Genomic DNA, 17,439 nt, shown 5'->3' with positions numbered 1-17,439 from the left:
CTGGTATAGGTCACTGGCACAAGTAAGCATTGGAGTTTTCTACTTAAGGGGCTAGTAGAGAGGTTGCTATGCTGCTGTAAATATGCACCCCATTTGGCCAGTGTAGGCATCTAGGCCATGCCACTCCATGGTCTTTGGGTCCAGTCTCACACCCATCCTGCGATGGGATAGGTAGTTATTACCTTGTATGGAGCTGTTCCGGCAATGGGCTCCGTAGCCAGCAATGCATGGTACACAGCAGCCAGTTGCTTCTTTATCAAGGTGTACCAGACCTCTGCTCCTTTCCATAGTTGTGACTAGAATCCAGTGGGTTGAAGTGTCTATTCAAGCGGCTGCCAAAGATGCCATCCATAACCATCCTCAGTTACATGAGCATCTAGCTCACAGGGCCTTGATCAGTCCATTACATTCAAGGCCTGTACGACCTTGAATGCCCACTTAGCAGCAGTAAAAGCAGCTGCACATGTCTCATCCCAGTCCCACCTGATGCCCTTTCATACCAACCAGTAGAAGGGCTTCAGAATTTGTGCCAAGTATGGGATAAACACTCTCGTAGATCAAAAGATCCCAAAACTCTTGTAATACTGCCACAGTGATGAGGTGGGGAAAGCCTGGACCTTGTCTATGACTGCTTCAGGAACAACTTTAGTTTTACCTGACCAGACAACCCCCAAGAATTTCATAGACAAACCAGGTCCCTGAACCTTGGTGCTGTTCACAGCCCATCCTTTTTCTTGTAGATGTTGCAATAGTCTAGGAACCGCCCTTTCTAAATATGAAAGAGAATCAGATGTGAGCATAATATCATCAATGTAGTGTTACAGCCACACCGTTCGCAATTTCTTCCATGTGGCCAAGTGCTGGGGTACAAGTCCATGACAGATGGTGGGACTGTGGAGGTATCCCTGTGGAAGGACAGTGAATGTCCACTGCCAGCCTTCCCACGTGAAGGCAAACTGTTCTTGGCTTTCCTGTGCTATGTCAATAGAGAAGAAAGCATTAGCAAGGTCTACTACATAATGATATGTTCCCAGCTCATGGGTGAGGGTGTCCAGAATGTCTGCTACAGAGGGGACAACAGCATGCAAAGGGGGTGTGACTTTATTCAATTCCCTGTAGTTCATGGTCATACACCAGGAGCCATCTGGCTTTCTCACTGGTCACACTAGGGAATTAAAAGCACTATGAGAGGGCTTTATCTCCAACTCCTATAGAGTTTCACCAATTTCTTTGTGCGCCCTCAGGCAATTTATACTGCTTAATATTTGTCACCCACAGAGGTACAGGCAGAGCTACAGGTGGGTGCTTAGCATGTCCCCTCAGAACTGCCTTTACTACATATACTCAGTCTGAACTCATCTGCAGTGGTCTGTAACCACAGGCCCTGCAGGATATCTACCCCCAAAATATATTCAGGGATGGAAGAAATGTACACGGTATACTCTTTTGGGGGTAAACACCCTATCCCCAAGGAGATTTTGGCTTTCTTCACTCTAATTGCCTTACCCCTTAGCCATCTATCACAGCAGGGGTCCAAGGAAAATGCTCAGGGTTGCCTTGAATCAGAGAACACTCAGCTCCTGTGTCCACTAGGGCCAGGACACGTACATTCACAGGGGACCAATGAATTGCTAATTCCACATGTGGCTTCCGGTCCCCACCATGTCCCTCAAGGTGGGGACTTCTGTTGGATTCCCCTGAGGAAGGCGCCGCCCCAAATCACTCACCAAAGACGTTTCTTGATGCAACAAGCAAGAGGAATTTATTCAGAAGCCAACTAGCTGGGGTCCACGTCAGCCCGTCGCAGCGGGTCTCAACGAGGACCCAGAGCACACAAAGCCAGAAGGTTTTATAGCATTTTCAAAAGGGGTAAAATTTTCCATAATTACAATACAGGGTTTTTTCTATAGGCTCATAAATCTTTTGCTGGCGCCACATCCTGGGGTCTGGTTAGATGAGATCACCTTCGGAATGTCTAGGGTGGTTCTAGCAAGATAAGCTAGGCATGTATGATTAACTGATATACGGTTGGCTAACTAAAGGTCACTACAATTGACACAGGCTAACTAACTTTTTTTTCAAGATTCTAATGATTTTCCTTCTTCTGGGTTAGGGGGTGGTATTTAGGCCTTAAGATGGCTGTACTTATGCTAACTTTTGATTCTTCAGATCCTACATTTCCCCACTTCTCTTTTTGGGGCATTCCAATCATGGAATGTTTGTATCTTCTTGTGAGGTGAGTGAGTGGTATTGTTGCTTCAACATTAGTACATGAACAGCACTCACTCTTTCTCTAACAAAAGTTATCAACCGGTTTAATATGCAGGGTCTCAAAGTTAGGAGCAACACAAGGATGAGTAGGGGCCTAGCCAGAGTGGATATCAGGGTTGTAAACCACGGGGACCTAGTGAACTAAGATTCAAACAGTCCTTGGCCTGCTTCTCGCTCTCTCTTCCTCTGATCTAGCCTTTCTCTAAGTTTTGACATTGAATCTCTTACTATCCCGGAATGATCTGCATAAAAGCAGCATTCTTCTCTTAAAGCTGCACACAGTCCTCCTCCTTTTAGGAACAGCAGATCTAGCCCTCGTCTATTCTGTAAGACTACCTCAGAGAGGGAAGTCAGAGATTCTTCAAGTTTTGTAATGGATTGCTCTATGGTTTTTAGGTCTTCATCAATAGCAGTCCTTAGTCTTTCATAATGCTGGTTCCCTTGAACAATAGCGGCTGCCTCCGTTCCCACTCCAGCTGCGACTCTTATCTCTAACAACACTGCTAAGGTCAGCGAGACCGCTCTCTCTTATATCTATGCTTAGGTTCAAATTCTGCTACGAATGAGAGATCATCATGATACATCAACCTGGGCACCAGCTGGACCATGATACAGAAATCACGGGAGGAGTTGAAGGCAGAAGTAGAGACACATGGGGTCACTCCAGTGTTACAAGCCCACTATCCCTCGGGAGGAGGGATTAAATACCTGTTTTTACCAGGGAAGGCTATGGGTATGGTCTCATTCTTTCTTCTACAGATAGAGACTCTAGCTGCTGCTAGGGAAGAGGGGTGATGACCGCTCTGGCTGCTTCATGCTGAGAAGGGGGCGCAGTAAAGGGTGCAGCTAGGTCTCCATCACTGGTCAGTTGAGAGGGCTTCAGAAGGCTGGCGCTTCTATTCTGGGTTTCATTTTTATTACTATTTGCAGTTTTGTGGCTTCTAGGCAAGATAAAACAAATTGTGTTATTAGGTTATGTAGCAACATCTGGAGTTGGATTTTTTATTCTGGAAGGAGGCTGCATTATTGAAACGATACTTCTCTCTAAAATCACTCTCATTTTTACTAGAAGTAACTAGGTTAAGAAAATAATTAACAGCTGGCTTGATTATTTGCACAGGTGCAGCAAGAAGAGCAATTGATTACACAGGCTCTTTTAAATATGCTTTGCTGGAACTTTTTGTAAGGAATTTCAGATTGAACTTTTAAAGGCCTCTTGAGGCCAGACAGCCAAGCCAGACTTGCCATCAGGCTTTGCCTGCAGTACCTGTAGATTTGGATGAATTCTTCTCTTCTCGAGGTCTCTGCACCTGCCAGGAAGTGACCTTCTTTACTCACCTGGTAAGGCTGCTGGGAACTCTGTAAGCAAGGTACCAGGCCAGTTCTTCCAAGGGGCTTTGTTGGCTTTATAAAGTCAATCTTAGTTCTTTAAAGTTGTTCACATCTGAGTTTATACACATGTCTCTCAGGTACGACATTCCAGTCAAAGCCCTGGTAGTATAACCAGTGTTCTTAAGTAGTCTTCTCACAAGGAAAGCAGATTCTTATTGAACTCGTGCAAATAAACATACTGCCATGGAATACAAAAACAGTCACTGAAAGTTTTTAAACTCTGGAGGGATCAAGTAAAGAGAAGGATGTTTCAATTCTGCTCATAAAGATAGTCATTTACTAAACTGTTGTCAGTTTAAGAGAACAAGGTTAAAACACTTTACCAGCAACATTTGAAACAAAAAGACACAAAATCATTTTCTTTAGTTTATGTAATCTTATGTAACTAATACATGTTCTGCTGAAATCTAGTTCTTTACCAGTTTAGGGATAATACTATAAATGACAAAAGACTTACAAATGACAATGGTTAAAGATCTGATGAGAGCTTACTGTAAAACAGTTGACATAAGGAAATTCTGATATTTCTGTAATACAAAACATTCAGTAACAAAGTTTAGCATCATTCTCTTTGACAGTGCTTTCTTGGTAAATAAATATATATATATCAGATAAATAAGCCAAATTAGTCAAATACTTTGTCTAGTGAGAAAAAATTCTTCTGACATGTTCCAGGGGCCCTCTGGAAAATATCAGAGTTAACTAGAGGTAAAAGCACCTTTTTGCATTTAATTTTTTTAGAACTATCATTACACATTTATTGTCTATATACTCAGCACAGTAAACGAGATATCTTAAAAAGTGGGGCAGCAGGGGAGACTGCTGCTGTCAATTTTTAAAGACAACATACAGAAAGTCAAACTAATTCTAGGTTACTAAGCATTCTTGAGAGAATGGTAGCAGATGGTAGATTCTTCTGCTTTCATCTTCAGGAGGGGAAAAAAGCTACAATAAGAATTCATATTTAGCTGAAAGAACTGTCTAAACTCAAGGCAGAGTATAATATTACCAGGCATACAAAAGACCTGTTAGAGATACATACAAAGAATGAATATGGCTATAGTCAAATTCAACTTAAAAGTTTAAGCAGAATCTCAAATTTAAATGTCTCTTTCTTTCACACAGATATTCAGATATGACCAGAAATATGCTTTGAGATGAAAGAGATCAGGCATTTTACTTTTTCATTTAGGGACTGAGAAATGATGACCTTTGGCTTACAATCAATAGCTTACAAACAGTGAAAATAATAAGAACATAACTCAGCATAAGTGTCTAAGACCAGATACAAAAAACAGAGAAAGTGCTTAAGTTTACAGGTCTTCCCTGAAAGCTTCAAGAATGTTTTACTCTTTAATAGTAGATTCCCCCATGTTTTTTTTTTTTTTTTTAAACATACAGCATATACATTAAACAAGAAGACCTGGTGGTTCTCAAAAAATCTATTACAACTTTTTTCAAAAGTGGTCACACGTTCGTCTATCTAAACCTTCACAGTGAAACCTGTTTTTCTGGGAGAAACATAATCTTGTCCAGATTCTACAGTTTAATAAATTTTGGTTTGTTAACTAAGTGCATTTAATCAGCTGAAAAAAGCTTTGTTACTATTCTGCTTAGGAATTCAATTTTTCAGGCCATGCAATCATTTTTAATAACAAAATATTTCAAAGGCAAATAAAGGTTATACAGTTGTTAACAAACTTTAGCTTTTAGTCCCTTTAACATTATGATTTCATGGCAACTCACTGAGACTTTAAGCATGAGAAACTGATGTGATCTTTCAACATTAAGAGCAGACTAACAGTTAAAGAAAACTGTTTAACTGGAAACGAGATTTTAATTTTGCTGTGCACTTGATATCAAGACTCACTTGCTTTAATTTCACTAGGCATGACTATATCTGTAAGAATATAGTAATTTATTCTTCATTTGCCCCATGGTCCCAAGCACATAAGCCGGTGAGAATTATGCCTGGGCTTGCCTGCGGCTTGACTGGGTTTATCTCACTTTATCTCTAAACATCCTAACCCTCCCCCCAAAGCAACAGGCTGAGCGGATCTTCTACAACAAAAGGCACCACGCTGTTTTCTCTCTTTGTCTCTCTTTAAATAAATAGCTGTACTTTAGAACAAAGTTACTTTCTTTTATCACAAAACACATTCTTTAGCATGCAGAAGAGTTTTCATTTTTTATACTTTTTCTTATTAAAACATACATCTTTTAGCATAGAGAAATGTTTTTCTTTATTACTTTAAGTGGTTTTAATTAGAACTTAAAACCATTAGAAACTTTAACTTCTAGTGAACACTGAGAAGCAGGACACTGCAAACTGTCAAACTAACATTTTCTAGACCAACAAACTCACGAACACATTCTACAATTTCTGCAACCATGAGCTTCACAGCACAATCTCCCAGCAAACACAGAGCACATCTTCTCAACTTAACAAAACTCTAAGGCTTTAAGTTACTACAAAGATTCTCAGGCTGCAGGTAGGCATACACACTGCAACACACAATTTAAAAGGTGTTCACTTGCCACACTTATCCAGTTCACCTACCTGCAACAACTATGCTAGCCTACTCACAAGACCCCCACTGAACACTAGACAAAGCCAAGCTTCTAAGCATTCTATTCTTAAAAGATTTAGCAGATAACATGACTCAAATGACTCTAGGTAAACTCAGGCAGCCGACAACTACCAGGACATGCCCGCCTCAGGCAAACTCAAATTAGCATTAATGCTTAACACTTTTTTACCAGGTTTTCTGGAAGTTTTAGAACACTCAATTTTCACAAGCGCTTGTCTTTAAATCAATTTCATTAATGCCATCCGGAGGTAGAAAGATATATTCATTTACACACTTAGGGGGTTGTCTGAGTCTGTCCCATTGTCAGTATAATTATTAGGCACATGAAAGACACAAAAAACAGAGACACACACAGATTAGACACACAGCGGCCGCTTTTTGTTTTTTCTCAGATTTTCAAACAGAAACCGAAAGGAATCAGAGGGTTGATATTCCTGGCACCTGAAAATCAACCCTATCTCATCAGATTCACCTTGCCGGAAAAACAGACGGGAGGCTACCAGGCGTCCCTGGCCTCCCAACCTCCCCGAGGCGTCCCCCAGGGTTGCAGCCTGCGGTGCTCCTAGTACGTCTACCGACCGCAGTCTCGACCCCTTTACGGGATCGGGACAGCTGCCAGACAGTGGGTACCCCCTTTCAGAATTCTGACCGGTCTCACTGAAAAACAGAAAACAGAACACAGACAAACCAAGGCGCCACTAATCTTACCTCTTCCTCCAAGAGCGACTTCGGGAGTGAAGCGGGGTGAGCGCATGATCCCGGACGAGCCCCCAAATGTTGGATTCCCCTGAGGAAGGCGCCGCCCCAAATCACTCACCAAAGACGTTTATTCAGAAGCCAACTAGCTGGGGTCCACGTCAGCCCGTCGCAGCGGGTCTCAACGAGGACCCAGAGCACACAAAGCCAGAAGGTTTTATAGCATTTTCAAAAGGGGTAAAATTTTCCATAATTACAATACAGGGTTTTTTCTATAGGCTCATAAATCTTTTGCTGGCGCCACATCCTGGGGTCTGGTTAGATGAGATCACCTTCGGAATGTCTAGGGTGGTTCTAGCAAGATAAGCTAGGCATGTATGATTAACTGATATACGGTTGGCTAACTAAAGGTCACTACAATTGACACAGGCTAACTAACTTGTTTTTCAAGATTCTAATGATTTTCCTTCTTCTGGGTTAGGGGGTGGTATTTAGGCCTTAAGATGGCTGTACTTATGCTAACTTTTGATTCTTCAGATCCTACACTTCGACCCCCCCTTCAGTCGAACCACGATGCCCAATCATCCTCCTGTGGAGGTGAGGGCTCAGGAAAATCCTGAGTACTGTCTCCCATGAAGTTTTGCAGGGACACAGGCCAGGCATAAGGCCTTTACTCTGGTTTCCATGTCCAGAGCCTCAGTGGCTTTAACTGCTGCTCTGACTTTACTGGGTGCCACAGTTCTAACAAGATCCTACTGGGCTGCCCACCAACATTTTCTTTCACTACCCCGGCCTTTCTGGGTCCTCCAGACCTTCACGGGGCCTTTTGCACCTCTCCTTTCAGTTATAGCCTGTACTTCCTTCTGTGCCCTTACTGTTTCAACCTTCCTCAGATCTGCTAAAGTACCAGTAGCCTCTCATGGGTTGTCCTAGGTGGGGGGGGCAAGAGTATTCACTAGGGACACAAAGAGAGATGTGGGAGCTGTATGCAGCACCAGGTTTCTCATTCCTGCCATGAACAACTCATCGGGGCCCTGGGGGTCCATATTATAGATGATATTTTTCATACCCAATTCCCACAGTTGGAGCTCTGCATATGTTTTCCAACTACTGGGTAAATATGGTAAATCACCCTGATTAGGCCCAACTATCCTGATGGCAGCTGTCAGCCATTCCAGGAGTGTCTGATTCCCTAAGGCATGATGGGCATTTTGCAACCGCTGCCAGAGGGAAGGGTGGGTTGTCAGGGAAGTCATTCTACTCATCTCAGTACCTGACATTATGTTTTCCACCCCCATATCCCAGAGACATAAAAGCCATGTAGGCAGATTCCCATGGCCTCTGCTTATACCAGACGCTCATGCCTACCAGCTCATCCTGGGTATAGGGGTAGAGCACGGAGTGCTCCACAACCTGGGGAGTGGGCTGCTCCTCCCCCTGAGGAGCCCAGTTGTTTCATTTTTATTTTCTTAATTACAGCTGGGTGGGTCTTTAAGACAGGAGACCATAGTATCTCCAGCGGTGGCCTGGGTAGCAGATCTGCCAATGGCCCCGCCCCATCTCTTGGGCTAAAGGCACCACTCTTTCCTCCCCCTCCCCCAGGGCCTCCTGCAAGGCGGCTTTTTCTGCTGCCTCCCCGCTCACAGCTGCTAAGGAATTTTCTAGGAGCGTGACTTGCCTTTTCAGTAACTTTCTCTGTTCACTAATCCTCCTGATAATCCTCTTTCTTCTGTATAACATTTTCCACTATCTTGATGAAAAGTGACCCTACAATGCCAGCCGCTACATGGCCCCTTAGGGTCTCCAGTCTTCCAACTCACGGAGGGCTAATTCTGCATCTTCCGGTGTTTCCACCCTTCCCCAGTTCTGGGGAAGGTCCCACGCCTCCAGGTGGTACTTTACCCTAGACCAATTCCTCACTAGGGGCTCCCAAATTGGAAGCCCCACAGCTGGGGGGATAATAACAGGTGAAGCTGCATACTCTGCTGCTGCATCCACTGGGGCCTCCCCACCATCCACAGGGTGGGTTCCGGGCAGCTCCCCACTGTCTCTAGGGGCAGCCCTCCCATAGGTTACACTCATTATGACAGATTTCACATTCAGAGGTAGTGCCGGTTGCGCCAGATGTAAGTCTGGGGAGAGGAAATCCCGGGGCTAATACCTCTAAAACTGAAATCAGTCACAGGGAGAAATAAAGTTTAAAAGCCATTTTTTGCTTACAAACTGCAGTCTGTGGTCATCTCCTACTGGAGCAGAAGCAAGCTAGGACCTCCCCTAACCTCTCAAGTTCAGATAAGCCCTCAGTTGCCCAGGTGATTACCCATTGATATGGAGATGAACTTCTCTCCATCCCTGAGAACCACCTGTTGATATGCAGCTGTACTAAAGCCAGGCGAGATATTCTGGAAATATTACAATTTTACCCACATCTGCCTCTGTATCTTTTCCATCTGGATGTTTACCTGTTGCCTTTATCATACTGTTGTTGGGAAATAGGGTGATGCCCTCTTTGTCCTTAGGGAACTATCATGGCGCCAAGGGATGTGATTTTTAGTATGCTAATGAGCGTGTAATGTACTTCGAGGTGAAGTCAATTTCTCCATGTTGGAATCAGACAGTTTTGGCTGGTCAAATATATATTCTTACTCCCCACACCCAGGAAAACAGTTTACATGGAATGTTTAGAATGAAAACAGCAGCCAAATGTAAACAACAGAAGTCTCCTTTCCCCTCCTTGCTCGTGTCTGGTTCTCTACCTAGTAAAACAAAAGTCTTTTATAATAAACTGGTAAACGGCAATTTCTTTTCCTGAATTCTGTGAGCTGCTCTAGCAAAACAATTGAACCTGAGTAGGGGGTTGTGGAAACCCAATTTATAGCAGGTAAGTGCGAGGCACAAGTGACTTGAGATTGGTTATCTGAAGTGGGGGTGGGGGCAGGGCAGCCTTGGTGGACTGAGGTTAGTGGAGTTAAAGTGTAGGACATCCAGCCTGGGCCACAGAATTGCATGGTGTGGAAGAATTCTCCACACAGGTGGTGTCAGAAGTGTTGTGAGTCTGCCAATATTGTGAGAGTAAAGGAGAAACACAAGGGAGTGAGCTTTTCCTAAACAACAGGTTAAGGGAAGTTTTAGTAATGTTATTTCCCATATTGCTGGGTGGCAAACATGGAAAGGTACATTATGGAAGACCAAAATATCAGGCTCTGTTCTGTGAACTACCGAATGCATCACATTATTTGTGTCTGTAAATATGTCAAGATGAATTACTGCAGTAGGTAGGCTGAAAAATCATTTCCTGCACCTCTGCTTTGTGTGCTGATGGGCATGGACTACCCACTCTAGGGAACAACTATTTCTTTGGTATCTGTATCAAATAGGGTCCAATTAGGAGACAGGATCATGGTATAGCAAAGGCTTAATATAAAGAATTATTAAATACAATGGGATTGGGTAACAAGGGATTGGGTAGTAAGGGTAAAAAGAACTCTGAAGAATACAAGAACAGTAGCTCAAAGGAGCAGCTACTATTCTGAGGGCGGAGAAAAAGCTCCCAATGAAGAAAACCCTCTCATCCCCAGAGCTGAGATCCAACTTTGTTAGAGAGAGCATAGCTACAGCTCACTGAATGGAAGTGAACTCGCAGGAGGTCCAGTCCCTTGAGTGCAAGAAAAGCTGTTTGAGGGGAGCAGTCTTGCCGGGAGCTGAAGGCAAATTCTGGCGCGCTAAGACCCCTGGTCGCCCACCCCTTAAGATCCAATCACCAACGACCAGATGGTCACCCACCCCTTAAGATCCAATCACCAACGCAGAACACACCCTACCCCCTACTCCTTAAAAATGCGCTTTCTCACCCACGAGCTGCTGCTCCCTCTCTCTGGGGGCATCCATTTCCTCTTCCAGATAATATCTCTTGCGTGGGCCCGTGTCTCCTGAGTCGTTCTGGGGTAAGGAGGGTCGCGTCGAGATACCCCTTCAGGAGTACTCGAGTATAAAGCTACCCAAAGTAGGGGCTGGGGGCATCCGCTAGCTGCGGGTCCTACCGGCAGCTGTGCACTGGAGAACCAGGTGGGGCAGAGAGCCGGCAGCGCTAAAACCTTGCCTGCACGTTGGGCAACAGGTGCTGTCAAGGCCTAGTACTGCAGGAGCTGCCAGGGGAGGCCCCAGGCCCAGCAGCAAAGCCCCTCCTCCTGCACCGCCTCCCTGCAGCTTCCACCTGCACAACTGGACAAGCCACCCGCAGAGGAGAGCTCAATACCCAGTCCCACCCCCAGCAGAGCAGGGGAGCAGGAGCTGAGACTGTGCGCTGCAAGTGGCTCAGGGTCCCGTACCTCCACAAGCAGTTGAGCTGAATACTGCTTTTCCGCTATCAGTTTACTTTTCCGCCTTATCTTAGGCCCCACCCTTCGGACCCGCCCCCCAAGCCGGTCCCACCCCAGGAGGCCCCGCCTTCTCCTGCCACTCTCATCCCCACTTCCTCACAGGCCCCGCCTCCCCCTCCTCCCAACCCGCGCTCAAAGATAGCCCCTCCCGTCAGGTTCTCCCTCCCTACAGTGGGCCCTGCACCTCCCCTTCTCGTCCTCACGTTTCCACTGGCCCCGCCCCTTCACTCCGGCCCGTCTCCTTCCCGCAGGCCCTGCCCTGTGTACCTCAAAGGCCCGAAAGGGGCCTCTCTGTGCGCGAGGCAGGTTGGGAAGTTGGCTAAAGATGGCGGCAGAATTGAAAAGCCCTAGCCGCGCCCTCGGCCCTGAAGGACAGGGGCGGGCTTGGGGCGGGGCAGGTGCGCTCCCGCCCACTTTGAGGGGCGTGGGCCGGCCGTGGGAGCGACAGGCTCGCTTGCCGCCCCGGGGTTGGGGCATGGGGTTGGGCGTGGCGTGGGCGGGACTTGGGGCGGGCGGTGCCCTCGGCCCGGAAGTGCGGGCGCGGCGCGGCGCGGGCGCGGGCGCGGGCGCGGACGGCCCCTGGCGGCCGTGAGAGGAGACTGCGGCCGGGAGGGCGGGTAGGCGGCACAGGAGCGGCGGCGGCTGCGGGTCGGGCGGGCATGTAGTGGGTGCGGGCGGAGCGGGCCTCCCGGGGCGGGCCGGACCGCGGGGGCTCGTGGCGACATGGAGGAGGAGGGCAAGAAGGGCAAGAAGGTGAGCGTCCGCGGGCGTGTCCTCCGGAGCAGGCGCGGGCCGGGGCTCGAGGGACAGGCATGGGTCCCTCGGGCCGGCCTTAGGGTCTGCTGGTGCGGGCTTGGGCGGTCGGGTTGGGAGGTCTGGGGAAGGGAGGTCTGAGTTGTGAGGTGAGCGTCGGGGAGTTAGGGGTCGCTTACGATTGGAGGTGAGAGTGGCGGGCAGGGCAGCGCACGGTCAGGCCCGGGAAAGGGCTGTCTGTCTCCGAGGATCTGGACAATGGGGTTAGGTGGTCTAGGCTGGCCCGGCGCGGCGGGGGAGGAAGGAGCCGCGCCTTTCCGCCCCTTCCGGTCAGCGCCTCTCCCCCAAACCAGGCTCTCCACATGGCCTTCCCTGCGGGCAGTGACTGGTGCTGCAGAGGAGCCGGCCCCGGTTTGGGGCCAGAAAATTTTCCAGGGTTGCTGTCTTAGAGGCGGTGGGGTATGAGCTTAATGTGGAAATATTTGCTCTTCAGTTGACTTCAATTTTTTGATACCAAGGAAAAGCAAAATCTGTGCCTCACGGTATAGTCTATTCACGTTTGAGTTCTGCCTTACCTAATACCAGCTGAGTGATTTCAGTGGCGTTACGTTTAGCACTTGGATTTCGGACACAGTTCACGAGGTTCCCTTAGTTTATGTCGTTTTAAAAATGTGGCTTTAATTGTAGGCCAGTGTATCTAATAAACTCACCATTTCAAGGAGACTGAAATAACCAAGTGGATAAGCTTGTTTACTTGGTTACTATTAAGATGAAAAATGGGTTTCAGTGATGTATCTTTTTCAAATACGGGCTTTGTAATGTGTTTTACCTGTCATTTTCGTTTTAATAAACGTGTGCACTTTTATGCACGAGTTTAAAACGGACCTTGTTAAGTCCTCTTCTTTTACCACCGCCTTTCAGAGCCAGCTGTGTCCTTCAATTAAGGTTACTCATCACCTTGTTGTACAAGATGCCCCATTTTAAAAAGGTGTACTTGAAATTGATTGTAGCCAGGTGGTCTTCAGGGGATTGCCTGGTGCTGCTTCTCTCTTTACTCATTATTTTGTTACTTCATGAACACACATGTCTAATATAAGAGCAGTTATCAGTAGCAGTTACCTGTGAAGATAGTTTAAGTCTGGAAAACAGCCCAAGAAAGGGTTTCAGCCTGCAAGGATTCGACCCCAGAGGGATGCTGCCCACCCTAAAGAGGAAAGCTGAGTTTACTGTTTCTCCAGAAGAAATCAGTCAGTTCTATCCTCCAGTCTTGCAGTAGGAAATGGCCTGTCTCCTGCACCCTGGGCTTCCAGCTTTCTGTAGAGTAGCCCCAGGAAGGCACCGGTTCTGGACACATGCATATTCCACAGTCAGGCCAGAAGGTGTCTGCTAAGGAGAGTATCTCCTTTTGGGGGGTGCTGACCTGTCTGTGATGGGGAAGGTTGAGGTTGACTGAATTCTTACTACCAGCTTTGGTAAAAACAAAAGCATTCAGCAGCATGGAGAGAGAGAAACAGTAAGACATTCTTGAGCTTTTGGAAGAGAAGTGAAAAACCAATAACACTCAAAAATTTTAGAGCTGGGGACAATGGGAAGATTTAGGCATAGAGAAGTTGTTAATGATGAATTTTACTGTGTCCTTTAGGGGAGATAATCAGTTGTTACCTAGGTGCCTAAGGATGGAGGTTTGCTTTTTTGATTGGAGCGCTGCTGCCCTAGCTCCTTTTCCCACAGGCAGACTGGACAGAGCACTTGCGGCATGAACTCCTGTCCAGGCCACTACTTAGCACACTTTACCTCTCGTTCTCTGCCAATCCTGAGCCGGCAAAACCTTCCTGCTCTACTCCCCCATTCAAGGTGGGGTCACTTCCAACTAATGAAACTTAGTGTTTAAGTTGTTCTCTTTGTGGTAACTTAACCAGAGATACCTGTTTTAAAATTTGTATACAAGTTCAAGGTAAAACAGCTTAAGTAAAGAATTTATAGTTTTATCAAAGTCATTTGGAAATTTAAACTCTCTTTACCAGTTAGCTCCCTCAAAAATGCAGTTTTAAACCTTTAAAAATGTGCACTGGTAGGCTTTGTTAGGTCTTGAGACACTCAGGGTTTTGTCAAGCAGTTATTCAGGCTTGTTCTAAAGTGGCCTGTTTACTCAGGACAGGAATCAGTGAGCTGCCAGAGAACCAGTAGACCAGAGTGGGTTTCATATAAAGTGGCCCCAGATACAGGCTCCTTTCTTATGCTTCCATGGCACATACAATGAGGGTGACTTGAGCCCTTATAATGGCCTATGGAAGCCACCAGGGATGTGGGAGCTGCTAATGAGAGAAGATGAGTAAGTCTTGGAGCTTCTGAGGGATGAACATGTGGTTGGAGAAGTCCACTGGTTGCTAAAGATGTGGAGCCTGGGAGTAGGAATGACCATTGGGGTCACTCTCCTGCCCTGATGTACCTTTCAGACCACCAGTCTTGATTTGGGGGTTTGGAGAATAAGGCTTTCTCCTTACATAATGGACTCAGGTTTCATGTATTTCAATACTATTCTGGCAGGATGTGATTTCTTTCTGTAGGAAACTTTGATGTACACTTGAGTTGAATTGTGTGCATTTTTATAAAATCACTTGACTCAGATGAGGATCACAACCCATGGGAGGTCACTGTGGGGCCTCAACCCTCTTTGGGTCCCAGCTTCTGCTGATATGTTATAGGTTATAGGTTTCACCACCAGTGACCATGATTTCAGCCATAATAAGATTAAATAGCTTTATGTGAGAATAAAAAGACCTGGATATTCAATGATGATGAATTATTATCAGCTTTGTTGGATGTAATATTTGTATTTTGTCAAGTTCTGATCTGATAGACACATGTACTGAGATGTTTATAGGTGAAGCGATATGGTTTACTCAAACTAGAAAAAAAAGGAGGTGATACCTGAATGCTTTGGCAATGGGTATTCATTATTCATTATTCTGTCTAGTGGATTTTTGAGAGTTTCCATAGAAGAAATGGGGAGTGAAAGATGCCCCTGGTTATGTGCCCTGGTGGTTAGCTCCTGTACCTCCTGAATCATTCATTGCTCAGCCAATGTCCTTGGGGAACGGAAAGTTGAGCGGCTAGCACCTGTATACCTCTGTAAGTCTGCTGTGGGCAGCCATCCCTTCCCCATAGGTGTGCACATGCATGTGTAAATATTTGTGTAGCTGAAATGAAAGTTTAAAGAAATGGTTTTCTTATTCTTTTTTTCCATTGAAAAATTGTCAAGACCTGCTAAATTGCTTTTGGAACTAAATTGATTCTAGAGCTGTCACAGCTGTGATGTTGGTGAACAGGTGCATGTGGGTGCTGTGCCTTGTTTCATCTTTCCTCTAAGATAGTTGTCACGGTGCTTCCTGGGTGGCAACATGGTGCCCTGAGGTGTGGGGCTGAGAAGACCAGAGCAGGAGATGCCTGATATAGAGATCAAAGGTCAGGTGTCCTGTGGACGAGTCCAGCATAAGCTGCAAATGTGAGGCTTATTCCTCTCTGGTTTGGAGAGTTGCCGTTTACATTGTTTTGTGTTTATTAATTTGTAATGTAAAGAACAGTAGAGTCCTTGTTTTCTTCAGTCAGATTCTATAACTGTTATGATTTAGAATCAGAAAGTGTACAGGAGGCATACAGTACATCTCTGTCACTGCTTTGAGCACCAATGGAGGGGAGGAGTGTACAGGGAAATGTCTCTCTCGGCGCCAAACTGCAGTGGGGCTGCTCTGAGATGAGAGGGCTGTCAGCGTCCCACCATGAGGTCAGGTTGGCCACCTTTGGTACCCAGTGGGGTTGGTCGCCACAGATAACTGCTGGCCTTACATTTTTCATTTTGTCAGCAACAGCCCAACTGTCCTTGTCACCACTCTGCATTGGGAGTTAACAGGCACAGTTAGGTACTGTAGATTTAGCTGATGAGCATGAAATCATCCTGTTTATTTATTTGACTGCCTACTGCATGCTTAGTACAGTGAGAAGAAGGGTGTTTTGTTTGGAGAGAAAGCTGCTTACGTAACGTTAAGAGAACAAGAGGGCCAGTGTCAGCATCCCAGGAGAGACGTGGGTGGCCTCCACTGATTCCCCAGGGGCCATGTGCATGCCCTTAGGCAGCAGAGGAGGCGGGGGCTGTAGCCAAAGTCTGGGAGGGCCTGGGCCTGGGTGGGCGTGTGTGCAGCTTTGGTACCGTGTGCGGATGAAGCAATGGGAGGCATTCCTTTATCCCTGTAAGAACTGTTCTTTGGCCCTGACTGTGTGCCAGGTGTAGATGGCGGGGAGACAGATGGGCTGTGTGGCTGTGGAGCCTGAAGCTGAGCCCAGAGGGCTGTGAGAAAGTGTGCTTTGACTAGTGCACCTTAGAAAACCTTCCTGTTATGAAGACGTCCAGTTCAAGTGTAGAGAAAATTGGGTAACGAAGGCCCGATGCCCAACTTGAGACATTGCAGGACATCTTGTTCCCAAGGTCATGTACCTCATTCAGCCCTGCTCCCCAGGTGACATGGGCCGACATATCACCCCCCAGATTCACATGATGAAGCCCTAACACCTCAGAATGGGTCTGTGTGGAGGCAGGGCTTTCAGAAGTGATTAAGGTAAAATGAGGTGGCATTGCTGGGCCCTGATCCCACGTGACCAGTGTCCTTATAAGAAGAGGAGATGAGGACCCAGACGCACAGAGGGACCACGTGAGGCACAGGAGGAAATTGCATTTACATGCACAGGAGGAGCCACAGGAGGACCTGCCCAGCCACACTGTGACCTCAGATGTCCAGGCCCAGGAGGGCCCAGTGTCTGTGGTTTAAGCCATCCTGTCTGTGAATCTGTGATATGTGTAAGGCAGCGTAAGACAGCAGGTTATTTCACAGGAAACCGGAGATGTCAGGGTGATGGGGCAGGGGTCCCAGGCAGGGGCCATGTTGGCAGGACTTGGTCCTCCTGAAGGCCTGGTCCATGCTGTCTTAGACGTGGGCGAGCTGCTCCAAGCAGCAGGTGGGCTCCCAGTGCTCCCTGTGGTTCCTAGGTGGAACCTCCCTGCTGTGGTGTGGCCCTCTAGGCCTTGCTTCCGTCCTGGGGGTGGGCGGGTGGCAGGTTCATTCCGCAGGCCCAGGACGGAGGCTGTTCTTCACGGGATGCCCTGTGTCCATGGGGCACAGGTGCAGGAGTTTAAATTTGGATTCACCAATTTAGTAGTAGAAATAAAAAGGAAAAATTTTCCTTCGTTCTGTGCCAGTGCCGAAAATGTAACAGTTTTTCCTTCTTCGTGGCCAGAACAGTAGCAGTTTTTGCTGGATTGTGTTAAGAAGTAGGCCATTTGATTATGGGCATTAGACGCATGC

The 17,439-nt window shown here is 46.7% G+C and overlaps 1 protein-coding gene and 1 long non-coding RNA gene across 13 annotated transcripts in view; one reads left to right on the top strand and one right to left on the bottom strand.

The window, feature by feature from the left end:
- Positions 1-1,735: 1,735 nt before the first annotated feature.
- LOC118967755 (uncharacterized) lies at positions 1,736-17,198 on the bottom strand. Of its 10 annotated transcripts, none has more exons than XR_012132474.1 (3): positions 12,262-17,198; positions 10,802-10,889; positions 1,736-4,190 (listed from the first exon to the last, which is right to left on the bottom strand). It is a non-coding gene; the product is annotated as an uncharacterized lncRNA (long non-coding RNA). The 10 variants fall into 10 exon arrangements; XR_012132473.1 differs by lacking the exon at positions 12,262-17,198 and adding an exon at positions 11,597-11,872; XR_012132478.1 differs by lacking the exon at positions 12,262-17,198 and adding an exon at positions 11,597-11,872 and having other exon boundaries at positions 1,736-3,841.
- CCM2 (CCM2 scaffold protein) overlaps positions 11,943-17,439 on the top strand; it is a 141,407-nt gene continuing 135,910 nt past the window's right edge. For all 3 annotated transcript variants that reach the window (XM_036994978.2, XM_036994977.2, XM_036994975.2), the window contains exon 1: positions 11,943-12,082. In XM_036994978.2, coding sequence (XP_036850873.1) covers positions 12,053-12,082 — 30 coding nt within the window. In that variant the 5' untranslated portion in view covers positions 11,943-12,052. The remainder of the gene's footprint in view (positions 12,083-17,439) is intronic.

Source organism: Manis javanica, chromosome 6 (genome assembly GCF_040802235.1).
Source record: "Manis javanica isolate MJ-LG chromosome 6, MJ_LKY, whole genome shotgun sequence".
Classification (NCBI taxonomy): Eukaryota; Metazoa; Chordata; class Mammalia; order Pholidota; family Manidae; genus Manis; species Manis javanica.
Note: the sequence above shows the minus strand (reverse complement) of the source record. Positions and strands in the feature narration are given on the sequence as shown.